At 32.2% G+C, this 17071-nt stretch overlaps 1 protein-coding gene across 4 annotated transcripts in view; it reads right to left on the bottom strand.

Moving 5' to 3' along the window:
* LOC111000620 (NPC intracellular cholesterol transporter 1) overlaps positions 1-17071 on the bottom strand; it is a 52993-nt gene that overhangs the window by 34356 nt on the left and 1566 nt on the right. For all 4 annotated transcript variants that reach the window (XM_045632918.1, XM_045632916.1, XM_045632919.1 and 1 more), the window contains exon 2: positions 9468-9584. In XM_045632918.1, coding sequence (XP_045488874.1) covers positions 9468-9584 — 117 coding nt within the window. The remainder of the gene's footprint in view (positions 1-9467; positions 9585-17071) is intronic.

Genomic DNA, 17071 nt, shown 5'->3' with positions numbered 1-17071 from the left:
TGATATCGTAAACTTAATAAATAAATACATGAGAAAATAAAATATATTAAAAACAAAATAAAACATATTACTCCAACCGTCGTACCCTGTAATTGCATTAGAGACCATCTACTAAAAAACATGGCAGGCGTGTTCGAGACGGGTCCACTGCTGAGATTTCCCTGGTGGGAATAGTTTTTCTTGGAAAATTGAATTGTCGTTTTTAGTATTTCTCTTTACTTATAATTTATATTAACCATTTATCCCTGAACTTAATAAACAGAAACGAACAACAATTTACTTTTATATAAATTCGACGAATCGCTTTGACAAAAAGAAATTTTCTTTTATTACGAGGAAATATAAATATAAGTTATTTTCGAATAATCTCTCAAATTATCGTTTCGATAAGATTCGTACACGTTTGATGATGCATTATGAAATTGTATATAAAAACAAAATATTATTATACAACTACATATTAAAACTATATGTACTATAAAACCACTGCCCATCTGATGACTGACATCATTAATTTTTTTACAACATTTTGGATTCACTGTGTATCAAGATTTGTTTGAATTCCTCAAAATGTTTCAACAATTATTATATCTATCACTTAGTCAGCCGGGTATTGTCCATACTGAGTCAGGGTTGGGAGTCGCCCGGTGGTATCTTAGCCTTATCACAATGACGTAATATAGACACGTATGTTGCAATATTGTTAGTTCCAGAAAATTATATTTTGTCATGATAAAGAACACGAGACATTTAGAGGGGGGACAAATATTTATTTAATTCAAAAAAACCAGCGGATTATTTCAAATATCAACTTTATTGGAAAACGGCGTTAAAATTACTAAATAAATACCAAAGTACTTTTTTTTTCTTCAAGAAAAACCCTCCTCAGAGTTTAAGAATTAAATAAAAGAAATACTCGAATTGTTTCACACATCATAAATTTTTGCGCTTAGCAAACATACTTTGCTATTAATTTTTATTTCTTCGAATTCAATATTTAAGATAGGACATTGTCTGTCTGCGTCAAAAGATATCAAATACGTATCAACTAGATTACTGAAAATCATTTGAAACAAATTACGCAAGTATACATTACATTCATCGTCCGAATCAAATAACAGTAAGTAATTACTACGCGCCAATATTTAATATCCCAAACAGCTCATATGTGACCTCTATACAACGTAATCTGATACATACCTACATAACATGAGTAACGCGTGATTCATATAATCAAGAATGAAGTACATAGAACTATCCTATTATTCTATATTTAAAACAATAATTTGTTTATAACCCCTAAATAATAATACTCATTTCTGGCCGGAATCTGTGTATGTGAACTTATTTTCATGTTGGATTTTTTGATGCTTGTCTGGCATCAAAAAATTCGGGAATCCAAATAATGCTCCTCAATACAGATCATTGACCTTAATATTTATTAACACTTCGTTGCAGAAATATAATACAATTGAAATAATTAAATAAAAAAGAGGATTTATGACTTTCTGATACAAAATTCATAAATTAATCATACGACAAAAGTACTTAATGGAACGAAAAAAAATGTTGAAATGAAAAATCATGTACACGGTGATCAACACAAGTAAAACAAACAAAAAAAGGACACAGAAAAAGAAAAAGATATTTGACATTAATAAACTATATTTTTTTCTATATATTTCTAGTGCATTTCTGATGGATATGATAAACTATTTTTTGGTTTAGCATTATAACGGAAACTTCCACGATATCGACAATTAACAAACTATTATTAATGCTAATGTATTGCGGCGCACTTGCTAAACGATCAATTAAGTAGTTTCTAGTAAAACTGCACTTAGACATAGACATATCATTTTTTACAAACAAAAACACACACACAAACACAATAATCAAAGAGAAAAAATTAAAAAACAGATATAATGAGAGGTATATATATTTATTTCCAATCGGTTCGTCTCAAGCATGTAATGCGTGTGTGCTGTGTCTGTAAATGGCCCTGGCTCAGCATCATGCTGAGGAGCAGAGTGTTCCACAGCGCTGGTCATTCTGCCAGAGACCACATCAGTTAGTTTGCGCCTCAGTCGCAAAAAAAGAATATATTAACACTTAGAAGGAAATGATAATAAAATTAGTCAAAGGTAGTAATATCAGTAATGAAGTCCTGTGTAATATGGTGTGAAATAAAAAAAATTAAAGGTTAAAACTAAGAATAATTGTTAAAAATTAGATTTCGTGGGATTTCTGTTGAGTTAATTAATAGATTAAGTTTATAGCTGCAACTAAAATAAGACTTCAAGACTCTTCAGTGGAGGAGATTTCACTTCTCATACTTGTTTATAATAATTTAATAATTAATCACTAGTTGCCTATTATATTGTTAAAAGACTATGATACAAAAACCTAAAACTGGCCAGACCTAAAAAGGTAATATTCGATTTGGATAAAAATGCATACAATTAAACAGCTCTTCAGCTCATACACAAAACATGTCTCAAGGCATGATGCATGCATAAATACCAAATCGTCTAATTATATATGTATTCATAGTCTATTGACTCCCAATTTCAATTAAATTAGAAAGAGAGAAAAAACATTGCGCAACGAGTAACAGCCTCCGACATCTCAAAGGAGAGAAAATCAATAACTTGATTAAAATATGACGTCCCACGCATCGACCTTCCATGTCACTTGGCTTAACGAAGCTTTATAAATCCTACAATTTATGTCCTAATTCGTACTTAAGTACGATCTCAGCGTGACGCTCGACTCCTTCCACTTCTGTACTCAATTCTCTTCAATCCCCAAAACTCCCTCTTCAAGGACCTATCCGGTCACCAAACTCCAAAAATATACATTGTTTATTTTATTTCTTAAAGGATGGCAAATGGAAAAGAATATAGTGGAATTGATTAGTTTATGTATATATATACTAGATATATAAGTCGATCGACGACCCTTCTAAACCCCCTCAAAAATTCATCAAGGGTACGCGCAGATGCAAAAAAAATTGTTGCAATTGTATATTTATTATTTAAATTACCGAAAAACTGAAGGTCGGAAGCAATCATATATATTAAAACCTACTTAATTTCACATTAAATAACAAAAAAAACATAGATCCATCATTACGAAAATCGTTGGGATTTTAATAGACTTAAAATTATTTCCTTTTTTGACATTTAATCCACTAATTATTTTGCTCGACAAATATTTATTTCTACTGTAATTTAGCCTTAAATGTATTTAAGGCCGTTTACAGTACTGTTCTGTACATTTTATAATTTTCTTTCCTTCCTTGTTTGTAGTCTATTAAAATAAAGCGTTTTCGCAACAGCTATCGTGTTTAATCTTTAATATATTATTAAACAAAAAAAAATATTATTAACTGTCAAAATATGTCTAAGCCTCCGAAACGAAAACTATATATTATATATGTTTCAATATTCTCGTGTCGTAAGATGCGATTTTCAAATCTGAGTTGCTACAATGGAACCTTTATCAATACAATCGGGGGTCCCTTTGTGTAATAGTCGATTAAGGATGAAAAAAATATGTTTACTTGGAATATAGATACAGGTATTATTTATTCTACGTCATTGAATTTGAACCTGTAAGCATCCCTACTCATCGGTAAAGAAGACAGAGGTTGTAGGCCGAGAGAAAAAGCCGGCGTAAAAAACTCTCGGTACTCTTTTAAAATAGCAAATCATCAAACAACACCTATTTTAAAACAAATATCGCAAATTGATTAGTAGGTTCATAATGCTAACGGTCTACGTCATGTTTAAGTGCGAGAGAAAATCAAATACTATTTGTCAGTGGAAGTACAAACGGCTGATCGACCTTCTCTTCAAAACTATGGAGGACCAGTCAAACTACTGACTAGCGCAAAGACCCCGTGTGTGATTGAAAAGTTATATATCGTTCGGAATAATACCAGCACGTTTCAGGTGAAATTCACTAATTGTAGCCTCAAATCACAATACATTTCATATTAATAATGAACACTGGTGTCTCCTATATGTGGTTGTCTAAAGAAATTATCTATATTTAGATTATCCTTCGACGCGCGTTCTAAAATCCGCCCAAAGACCGCGGAGTCGGTTTGTACATTGACCTTGACAGTACGTCTGCATGCCAAACAAAATTGCTCATCGCGTCTTTTGTTTTTTGTCTGGAGCAAAAACAGGACTTGCAAAATTAGTTACCTTAATATTTATAAGATATTCAGTATGTAGAACACTGGGTTCTTACGCTTTCAATAAATGTAATATATTTTTATCGAAACATTCCATTGCCTAGATAGCCCAAAAAGATATGTGTGAGCGTTAATTCGCTTGACTTGACATAGCACTATTTATTTTATTTTTACAGTATTTCCACAGCTACACTTATAAAACACAATTACAAAGTTCATGAGTAAAAACTGAAAACAAAAATCATGTAAAAATACAGTCAAAATCTGTCAGAGTTCAAAGGGACTACTCATATTTGGTCGAAAAACCGATAGTCGTAACTATGACGTTGTTATTAAATACCGCATTTACATTCAGCCGTAGTGAGAGAGAGTAATGGGAAGTGGGCAGGACGAGTGTGTAAACGCGATACTTACGACGAACCTAATACAATAGAATTCAGCCGAGACTTGGTCCATATAACCGGTATGTTAAAATGATGTCGTCGTAAACGGTTTTGGCTGTAATACCTTGTATATAAAAATTAGATTCTACACTCCGATCAAAAAGTATTACAACACACTTAATATATAATACATAACAACAATGATGTAATTTCAAACGAGTTACCGTACAAAACGGTCAAGAATAAAAAATATAGTGATGAAACAAAGTCTCGAATGAGCCATATATTCAACCACTAAATGTTTGTTTATTTGTAATAACACATCAATAAAACGATTCAGTAAGACGAAAATCAAAAGTGATTACATTATGACCAAAAACAGACAGTTGCAATGCGCGGGGCATTTAGCAAGATACACAGATAAGAGGTTGTCTTGCCTTTAAAGAAATAAGACGTAAGGACAAAGGGGAAGAAGAAGAGAGCGCCAAACAAAAGGTGGATAGAAGAAATAGAAGCGGTAGCAGGAAGCGAATGGAGAAAGAAAGCAATGGACAGAGTTATTTATATAGAACTGTAAGCATTTACCCGTGAAGTGGTAGCTATGATATATTGGACAACAAGAAAATGAATAAAATTTAAATAATCAAAGCTGTTTATTATTATTTTTATTGTAGTGATTGGAAATTAAACGGACTTTAATAATTATTATATTACGATTTAGTTAAGATTGAAGTAACGACCCAGTCCCAAAATAAATATTTTAATATTAAAAATATATTTAGAGATTAGGTGACCTAGAACGTCTGGGTCACCTTTAAATAATTCTCTCGGATAAAAGTTTCTCCAGCTATATTAAAAATCTAAAAATAGATCAAAACTTAGTCCTAGGCTTAGTACGGCTAGACTTATAAATCTGCCATTTCCCAATTCTTTAAGAGCATTTTTTTATTCTTTATTTTACAAAATAATAGAATACGAAACCAACCTACCATAGCAGTCTTGTTTAGGAGCGCGACAAATTGAGGTTTAACAATATTTAAGACTGGGATTTTTGCTGTTGTCAACTTCAAGTCAATTAGGTAAGTAAAATCGTAAACACGTATTATAAACTTATTAGTCGAAAATAATGAATATTGTTTTTTGAAGAACACTAGAGTTATAAGAAAGAAAAATTGTTATTTTGTTAGTTGTTAACAAGGCTCGATTAAATTATGACTAATGCTAATCATCGTCTCAATGTATCATTTGGTAGCATTTCAAAGACTAATAAGGATTTTAATTCCTCCATCTATGTGCACATGAAATTAATTACAAAGCACATACGTCGATTTAAGAAAAAAGAGTTGATTAAAGTACTACAATATTTAAAACAAATATAGCAATATAATAAGAAGGGACAGGTAACTCATTGAGGGGGGTTGGATGTCCCCTGGATGTATAGAAATGTTTGTTAATAGAACAATTTCACAACTTTGCTTCATAAAAAAATATCCTAAGTATATTATTATATTATCACTACAGCCTTGAAAGCTTGAATATTACCCTAAAACACACATTTATAATCGGTTGAATCATTAATTCATTACGTCATTGAGAATTAAATTTCTTATCAAAATATAAATAACGTGAGTCAATCACTTATTTCAAGATGTGAATCAACGATTTCTCATTAAAATTCTCATGTTTAGATTCAACTATAATTCGTTCTATACATCAAACTTAATACAATTATTTATAAAGATATAATTTAATTGCATAAGTTTGCGGTGAGATAGACCATTGCTTTATACAAATAGAAATACAATAAATCCAAAAAATTAGGACCACAGATACCTCAAAATAATGTGTAAAGTTTAATGATCTGAATAAAAGGCTATAATTATAATTTGTCCTCTTATCAGTCTAACGTCTTTTTGTTCCCATACTAATATCCTCTTTATCCTTACGACTGGAAATTGTGTACCTTCATGTTAAGAATATATCGAAATGAGGTACATGTACTCAAGGCTTATTATTTTAAATTAAAATTATGTATTAACGGCCACCGAACCGATTCCAGTCCCATCAACATCTCAGCCAGTGTAAAGAACCATCAGAAGCATAAGTCTTTTAAATTCGCATCACAAATACTAATAGCTTCAAATTGAATGCAAAAAGCATCCAGGTCAAGTTCCCAATGTGCTCAATGTAACGAAGGCTCGATATGACGTCATAGTCGCATGCACATGCTAAATATAGTTGGAACAACCTCCACTGACCCACTTTGTATGCCTGACGTGCCTCAGTGAAAAACTTCTATCCTATAATTATAGGTGCCATTAGCTTTCCTGGTATGTGGGTCAAAGCCAAATATTTTCAGATTTTAACTTTGATAACAATATTGTTTATATATACACTTGGGGTAGGTTGATGTTTTGGACAACACTAGCGGACCTGACAGACCTTCTGTACATGTCTTAAGTACAACAAATGCATCCACTTGCCGAATCCACTTAAGCACATGAAAAACAGAAACATTTATACGTAATAGACTATATGTGTCTTTATACTGTCATATTCGATTTGGGTCTGTTTCACAATGTCCGGATAAGTTCCAAATAAGCTATTTATTACTTATTGGTAGGATAAACACAATTGTGTGTTGCATAGCTATTTGGTACTTTATACATACATTGTTAAACAGACCCTTAGTATCTTAAAATGGCAATGTTATAAAAACGAATGTATATTTCTGAGGCCAAACTGGAAACATATGTAACTTATAATGCAAGTCGAACTTAAGTGATACAGCCACCCATGGTAACTCCCAGCCAGAAGGCTTTTGAGGCGGGCAAAAGCCATTATTTCAGACAATTTGACACTTAAACACATTTATCTGTGTCCTTTTTTGGCAAAAGCGTGTCGAAAAATTCTTTAGTAGAGAAAATCTAAGTGAAAATTCTAATCAATGAGAGGTTAATATTGACATTGCACATAACCTTTGTATCGTATTTTCACCTCACAAGTTATCATAACTGTCAAACAGTACTGATAACTTTATTGGAACTGTAATTGATAAGATATCAAACTCTAGTGGAAAAACTAGACAAAGTAATTCTTTTATTAAAACATAGATTGTAAAAAGAAAGGTCACTTCGTAATCTATACTAATATAAAGAGGAAATATTTGATTGTTTGTTTGCATTAAATAGCCTCCGAAGCAACTGGACTGATTTTCCAATCAAAGAAAATATCAAAAAAATATGGGTCTGTTTGAAATTACCGTAGCGAAACCCAAGGTATGAACCTTGTCATACCTTTAAGCAACGCGGTTAAGGAATTTTTCTTAGTCCTTACTAAAAAAAATTCCTTAACCGCGTACACCGCGGAAACTTTTAACAATAGAGCAAAGTGATTAACATTTTTACAGAAAAAAAAATATCTACAAAAAAGTTTAATACCAGAAATATACAACTAAAACTATATTTTTTTTAATGTCTCTTTACTGAACTCAGTCTAAAGCTATTCTCTAAAGTTTTGACTATAGTACTTTGTGCTACAACCGAATTAATGCGGGTACAACCGAAGAGCCCAGACAATTAAAAGATAAAATATATTAAGGGCCTGTTTCACATAAGCTATTTGTTACTTATTCGTATGATAAATAGTATTTTTGCGTTTCACGACTGTCAGATAGCGCTATACGTCATTAAATTCGGAGTATAATCTTATTTGGAACTTTTATCTTTCGAATAATTTATGTGTTGCATAGCTATTTGGCACTTTATCCATACATTGTGAAACAGGCCCTTAGTTTAAAGATACAACAACGAGTGTAACTGCGTAAGTACACACACGTTTATTAGTACTAACATTGTAAGACGAAATAACTGGCCAATTGTTTTTTTATTACTGTCTGTTTTACCGTCACAAAAATTTACCACAATAAAAAAAATGTATGCGCATTATTTTCAACTAATAATAATAACTTCTCGTATATTTAAACAACACTTCAAAAAGTCCTATTATTTATTAGTTCAACGTGTTATTTGTGTGTGCAACAAAAATAAAAAATGTTAAAAATTCTCAAATTTATATTTTCTAAAGCCGAAAACACCAATTATTTTATAGCTTCATACTACTAAACTAATACCTTAATGGAGATGGGCATAGCACATTGTCCTTTAGACATATCACATATGGTCAAAAACGTTAACCGAATGGACGCGCGCAAAAGGAAAAAGATTTGACAGGCTAATAGAGCGATGAGCCGACGAGATCAAACCGGGAAGCTGGAAAAAATTGGATGACGACCGCAAAGTATAACATAAGATTGGAGAATAACTTCTCCCGGATAGGAGCTGCATCTTAGAGGAGTAACATTCTATATATATGTATGTACAGTCAAATCGTTTAGAACATACCGGTTATATTGACCAAAATCAAACGTCCCGGCTGAATTATATTGTATAAGATTCTTAATAACATCATCGGCTGTTACATACTGTTACATCGGTTTTTACGACGAATATGAGTACATAGTTCTTTAATGTCGTTATAACAGATTTTGACTGTATATCTATTTTTGTATATGTCAATAATTTGTATGAATAAAGGCTTATTATTATTATTACATTTGAATGTAGTTGACGTATCGTTTTTATCCGTTTTATTGTATATAGAAATATTTTATTAACTTGATAAGAAACGATACGTAGAAAGGTATATTTTAATAGCCATAAATTCAGATACTTTTAATTGTAAACAAGATTCAATCTTCTTAGGTGCCTGTGAGCCCATTTGCGCAAAGCCTCCACAAAATCCCGCCATTCCTCTCTACTCTGTGCCACTTTCTGCCATGTTATTAACTCCTAGTAAAGTTTAAAATTATATTCACTCACCCTGGAGCTTTCGTCAACCTTCTTGGCAGGCCCGTCATATCTGCAGTTCTTTTGTTTAAATTCAGTCGGATTAGAGCAGACGCCATACCAAATACAGTCGGCGGAAGCGGTTGGAATCTGCAAACAAAAAAACCATTGAATAAGTCGTCGATATAGGTAATAATCTCGTGTCCCTATAGGTAACCTTGTAACTCATGATTCATGCATTGTCTAGTTTTATTGTCTTGGAATGCTATTAAATAAAATAAACGTTTGATAAAGGAATACGTACATTGTAGGCAAACTTTGTTCTGTATTTATATATCAAACCAAATCAAAACTCATTTATTCATATAGGTAATATAATGTACACTTATGAACGTCAAAAAAAACGAAATATACATTAAATGATTCTTATTTTACATTTACTGCCAGTTCTCAAATCAAGGGCGTAGAACGGAAGAGAAGAACTGGCAATAAACTCTCCGACACTCTTTATAATCGCCAAGTTTTTTTTACACAATGTTTGTAAGGAGCTGCAACCATTACACCATGTTCCATATGATATCTTGAGTAATGAAGAATAATAAAATAAATTAAAAAGAAAGATTTGCCCTCTATCAGCAGGAGGCATGGTGAAATAGGAGCACGCACTTACATACTCGCGAGAACAACACGCAAATACGGAGCATAAACAACTAATATCACCGCATACACAAATTCAAGTACGACCCCGTTCACGAGTATGACTCGCCATATTTTAGGGAGGTATCAGGCCATTTAAAAAATATCAATATAAATGGGTCACAAGTATTTTCTTTATATTTATTTTTTTATATAGAACAGGGGGAAAAGAGGGCTCATAAGATCTAGTTTCCTATCGTAAGTTCGAATACTTTAGGTCTTCATTGTACGTATTTTTTACAACGGTGGGCAAATGGGCAGGAGACATATGCTGCTAGGTGAAACCGCCGCCCATGGACACCCTAATATCCAGAGAGCTTGATTATTATTGTCATATTTTCTAATTCATTTGAAAAAAAATTACAATCAATTTCTAACAACATAAAGAACACACAAAGGAATATCAAAACTAATAATACTACCGAGAAAATGTCGAAACAAAAATATTGCCAAATCATTTCTCACACACAATGCAATTAGTTACACCGAGATGCCACTTATACACAATCTTATTTTATGTTTAATATTATACAGATCAAAATACAATGTATATTTGAACTGATCTCATAATCCTCCAACTGACGTCAGCCAATATGGTAAATATAGAAGTTCGTAAACTTATTCTGATTAAATCACCATAGAACTAAATTTGAATTGCATCAGTTTATTTTTTCTATTCGATATAAATTCGTTAGTACCCTCGATTTCAGAAAAAAAAATCGACCGGAAAGTTTTATTTAGAAAGCATAAAATGGTCAAGTTTAGCTGTAAAGCTAGATTTTCGTATTCATATAAACGACCCCAAAATCAGAATGTTCCCGGTTTGTCATGTTTTAATGCAGGAGATACAAGGTTTTGATAATATGATTTTTGTATATCATTGACATAGAAAAATAAGAATATATTTGGTCGTTTCAATTCAGGGATATGATAAGATTTTTTCAAGAATAGCTTATCTTTATATATAAATCTCCTGTTACGATGGACTCCTATACTACCGAACCGATATCAATCAAATTTGCACACCGTGTGCAGTCTGGTCCAACTTAAGAGATAGGATAGCTTAGATCTTTAATTATAGTCGTAATTTTATTGCAAATTATTTGTTTATTATTTGATACAATTCTAACAGATGGCGCTGTGTTAAACTACCAACCTTTTACATAAGTTCTACCGTTTCCCTTGAATAGTTTACTTCTATGAAATATAACAAAAACCTTAGCCGCAGCAACGCTTGGCCGAGTATGCTAGTATACACTAACTATTAAAATGATTTTTGCTTTTGTAAAACTTCACCAAACTTAAACTTTAATCTTAACACTTTCAGAAATACCTACCTATGCACCTTTTCGAGAACTTGAAATAAAATTTGCAATAAAGCCTCTTCCCCATACCATAAATAAATAAATAAAAATAAAAAAGCCTTTTAATTCTTACAGCAGAACAAGAAGTTACATTAATTAAGTTACCCGCTCTACGCCCTTGACTTGCGAACTGGTTGTAAATGTAAATTTAATTTTTTTTTTGACGTTCATAAGTGTACATGTTCACCTATATGAATAAAGATATTTTGAGTTTTGAGTTTACTTACATACTAGTTTTGTTAGTAATAAAATTTATATCCTAAATTTAGTTGTCCACATACCATACCGTCAGCATAATTGTAAATCCCTAAATCAATCAGTCTCATATAAGGCTGACTCAGAACACATTTTCCTGTACCAATTCTAGTTCAACAAATTTTCCTGAAAGTCCATACCAAATTCAATAAGTAAACAAACATGTTTTCCTATGAAGTCTACACAAACGTATGTTTTGATTTCAATACTGTACTTCGCCAACTCTATTATTAGAGGTGTCTATTTTTTATTATTTGGCTGGAGTTGATAAATATTACACACTTTACGACCTACGTTACACAGTTTTCTTGGAGCTTGCTTTTGAGTTCGTTCGTTTAAAGGCAAAATTTATTAATTCATCAGGTAACATAATGTACACTTATGAACGTCAAAAAAAGAAATATTAAATGAATCTAATTTTACATTTACTGCCAGTTCTCAAATCAAGGGCGTAGAACGGAAGAGAAGAGATGGCAATAAACTCTCCGCCACTCTTTTTTTAGAGAGAGTTAGAATTATGTTCAACATGAAAATGTGGCTGTTCATTTCAAAAGAAAAACCCGATATACCGAGGCTGCGTTGGTGGGCTCCATCCCGCCATTAGTAGTAGTAGGGAAGGACCTCAAACAATAGGATCTCCGGGTTGGACGCAAGAAGCATAAAAAAGATTGCGATAGCGACATACTTGAGATCAACATGCGCTATGATGATGATGTGGTCATCCCGTATCATTTGCGAACACATGTCTTGTCGATTTGTGAATCGCGTAAAAATGCCTACAAGTAGCTATTACGACACTAGCGTTTGGCAACAACGCTAAACAACAACTTCGCAGTTCACCGTTGCCAAAGAAAACATAGACTTTGGAATAAATTACACAAAGCTTTTCTGACATCTCTATAATAATACTAGTTGCTACATACGCAATCTTCCCGGGTGGGTACCCACTTTAGTATGATCATATGCTCAGTATAAAGTATACATTTTTTGCATATCCCTTCAGTACCATTGATCGGAAAAGCTGAAGGAGGTTTCACCAAATTTCTCTGTCTTTCTTTCCCAATTCGATTCCAGGTGATGCTTCTATTTCTCCCATCCACCTTTTGGGGTTCCTACTTCTAGGTCCTTCCCTTGGTCCTTTAGTTGTCTCTAAAGCATATAATATCTATGTAACTTGCAATATGCCCCGCCTATTGCGTTTCTGTTTTAGGGCATAATGTAAGGACCTCTTTCGCCTTTTTTATTTAAAATAAGACGACGCGTAGATAAAAATATAATTTAACTTAATTAAACATATATCTAGTTTAGGAATAATGTATGTATATATCATGCACAATAAATATATTATCTATAATGTATAGCTACATTCACTATTGTTAGAAATACGTTTTAATCTTAATATACATTTCATTTAAAAAGAATGAAACAAAATTTAGCTATGTAAAGTTTCGTTTAACACAAAGCTTAAATTCGGCTATAGAAAGCTTTCATGAATAAACATTTTTTCAGCTTATGTATGGCAACGACCTTTGACTTTAAAGAAACAAAAGTCTGTACAATGCGATATTTATATTACGTATACAGTGTTTTAATGGGAATGAGTTCAAGTCTCCGAGAGGAAGGGACCTATAAAAATCAGATAGTGTGTATGACGTGAGTGTCCATGAGCGGTATCACTAAAACCAAATGCTTGCCGTTTTAAGTAACCATTTAAAAATAACTGGAAGTCATGAAAAATAACATTGACTTAGATAAACAAAGAAATAGCTCGCTACTCCTTTATATATTAAGTAATTACAAAAAACATTAACCTAATACCACCAATTGAGTTTTACTTTAAATCAACGAAAGCAAATAAGTCTATACAATGTTGCAAATGTATAATTAGTTTCGTAACGTCAATACAAAGTAATGTATCAAGTAAATCCACGCTAAATTCTTCACACTGTACGAATCGCATTGCAAAGTTATTGCATTTGACGTCATGAGGGGACATAAATCAGGAATTTCCGGTAAGCGAGCTAATTATACACAATGTTCCAGACATTAATTTTAACTTTAGCAATATGGTAATACTATACGCGTTTTAATTACTAACAGGCAAGACGTAAACAAGCCAATTTTGTATGATTTTTCTACGTCAATCGCATGCGATTCCATGCCACAAAAACTATATCATTTGTTGATGAAGGACCAAAGTCGAAGTAAGATTTCGTGATTCGATAGAATCTGATGTTAACTTGAGCATCACATTCTTAGTCTAAGATCCGGAATTAGAAAAATATACCCGCATCTGTTATTTAGATGAAACAATTTTTATAAGCTGATTTCAATATCATGAACTTATAAAAATAACCTCTGCCATCATAAGACTGCTACAATTAATAGTAATTAATTAATTAACAACTAATTTATTTTTAATTTTTACTTTCTCATGTTAGTCACATGCAGTAATTAAGACTTATGATGGCAGAGGTTGTTTTTATAAGTTCATGATATTGAAATCAGCTTATAAAAAATTGTTTCATCTAAATAACAGATGAGGGTATATTTTTCTAATCCCGGATCTTAGACTATTCAGACTATACAGCTACTATTATTTACCAGGACTTCTGGGCCTCTGTAAGTTGCCCAGCGTAGAATATGAAATCACCTGACATCTGGGGAAAACCACAACCACAGCCACTAGTCATATAGACAGATAAATATTCTAATGGGAGTACTATTCAAAATTGGTTAAATTATTCAGTATACAAAGAAATATCATACATTTGCGATACCGTTAATCGAATAATGGATCAACCTTTCGTGACTGTAGTGAAAACATAGTTTATACCGAGGTCGGGGTCAATACATAGACGCCACATAGTCATATAATATCTCCCGGAATATTTATACGATTAATGGCTAAAAATAATGTTTTGTAGGCATAATATGCTGTTGCAGTAATGACATAAAATTAAATGTCTTAGTAATTTCAGCAAAAATGCTCTAATCATAGACTGGCTGTCAATATCATAATCATGACAAAGCGGAATATCTTCTGTGTTATGAGACAGAAACAGATATTCACTAAGATTAAGTTAGCCTACCAGTTATTTATTTAATATTTCTCTTTAGTTTAAATTTTATTCGAAACTGAAAAGACTAAGGATTGGTTCTTTGTTCATTATAATAGCCATACACTACACTATTAGTTTATCACGGTCAGATCATAATAGTCATAAAATTGATTGGCTTGTTCCTAAACATAGTAAAAAAAATCTCACAGCCTTCCAGCGTAGATTAGATCGCTCGAAAGCGAGTAGCCGCCAGTTGCCATCCTTTAAATTTGTTTTATGTAAATACAATGATGTATTAATATTTATTTATTTAATTATAAGTAATCTAACAGCTTACTTATACATATGTATTATAATACAAAACACTAAGACAATACAGAAAGCCAAAAGAGATTACATAGATAAACAATTTATGTATATAAAACTAAAAATTAAAATAATTAATTAAAATCTGTTTGTTCCATGTATTTTTAAAATTAAATGGCTTATCAAATTCGTGTAACTCACACTGATTCATAATAATGTATAATGACAAATTGTTTTGTGCCAATTATAACTGCCATATGAAGGAATTTCTGTGTCACTGGTCTTATAGGTTAGTTACGATGATTTCTAAACAAAATATTTCTTTTAAGGAATCAAGTATTTCACTGTATACAAGAGTATTAACCAAGCATTGAGGAACATAGGTAACATAACATTTATATTTTCATATAGGTAACATTATGTTACCTATATGAAAATATAAATTTTGACTTTGACTTTGTTCTTTGCCCCCTTGTCTATAAAAAAAAAGACTTTGTTCATGTGTTCGACGAGCGAATACTTCTTACACTAGCAATGGATTGGGTAAAAGTCCGTCACTGGCGTCTATCGATCTTCCCTACATAGGTCTGGTATTGATCGCACGCCACTTCTGAACCATTACACGGAGGTAATGTAAACTTTAACACACCTGCTAAATATACTAGTATATAACATTGTTAACTCATTTCTGTTTTTACTTTACGACAATAAATGGTGATATGTATTATTTGCGTTTTTATTTATCAGGTTTATTAAAATCTGAACACATGAGCGAACGACGAAGACAGCAAGAAGAAGCAGTGGGCAACAGCTTCTAAATTGACTTATATGAAAACATTAATAGAATAAAGAAGACAAAAAAAGATACGGGTTTTTACGATAGACAACTTTCTAAACAAGGGAATATTAGAAAAAAGACATTATTTATATAGAACCATTAGTTTATTTGCTATCTGAGGTGGGGCTTGACCCGCACCAGTCTCTTCTTATCAGAAATCCGGGTGGGCAATGCCCATTAAAACCTCCTCGCGTTCTAACAATTTTAAATTAGGAACAAATCGTCTTAAAAGTCCAATACAATTTATGTTATGTTACACTATGTAGTGTAATTAAATATAAATCACTACACTCGCTACAGATTATGTATTACATAGCATATAATACTTAACTTATTGAATGTGTATATAATAATTACGTAAGTCTCTCAGGGTAATGGAGCCAATAGAATATCGTTAAGCCGATGCGGGTATCCATACTGCTGTGTATTGTTAAATTGTTACAAGTATATGAAGCTACAAATTATGTATTAATTATGAATTATCTATTAACAAATTTAACAAACTTGTACTCAATCCGTATGTCACGAGTACGTTATCACAACATAAGACTCACGCCTAGTACCCGAGAAACATTTTTATTACAGATGGCACTAAGTTTTTTTTTTATAGAACAGGGGGCAAACGGGCAGGAGGCTCACCTGATGTTGAGTGATACCGCCGCCCATGGACACTCTCAATGCCAGAGGGCTCGCGAGTGCGTTGCCGGCCTTTTCAAAAAATCTAAAACGAAAAAGTGTACTCCCACCATAATCCTATATGTGCAAAACCTTCAACTGTGTATGCTACAAAACACTTTTTGCGTTTAGGAAAGTTGATTTAAAATTGTAATGCAAGAAAACGTAACGATTCGCGATATCGTGATTTGTATATTAAGTTTAGACCTTCCTCGTGCAATGCTCACTGCATTTATTATATTATTATTGCTCAGTTGTTCTTCAATGACATCTTTCGCATTTTATTACCATTTAACCGAGGTAGTAAAAGAAGTTTTTATAATGCTATTGTATAAATTTTCATGCAATATATTATATTATATTTAAAGAAATAAACAATATAGAATATAAGCATAAAGGTTGTTATTCTACTTGCCTACATGCTGAATTTAAACCTTATTC

The sequence above is a fragment of the Pieris rapae genome, chromosome 21 (assembly GCF_905147795.1).
Source record: "Pieris rapae chromosome 21, ilPieRapa1.1, whole genome shotgun sequence".
NCBI lineage: Eukaryota > Metazoa > Arthropoda > Insecta > Lepidoptera > Pieridae > Pieris > Pieris rapae.
This window is presented reverse-complemented; position numbering and strand designations above follow the sequence as displayed.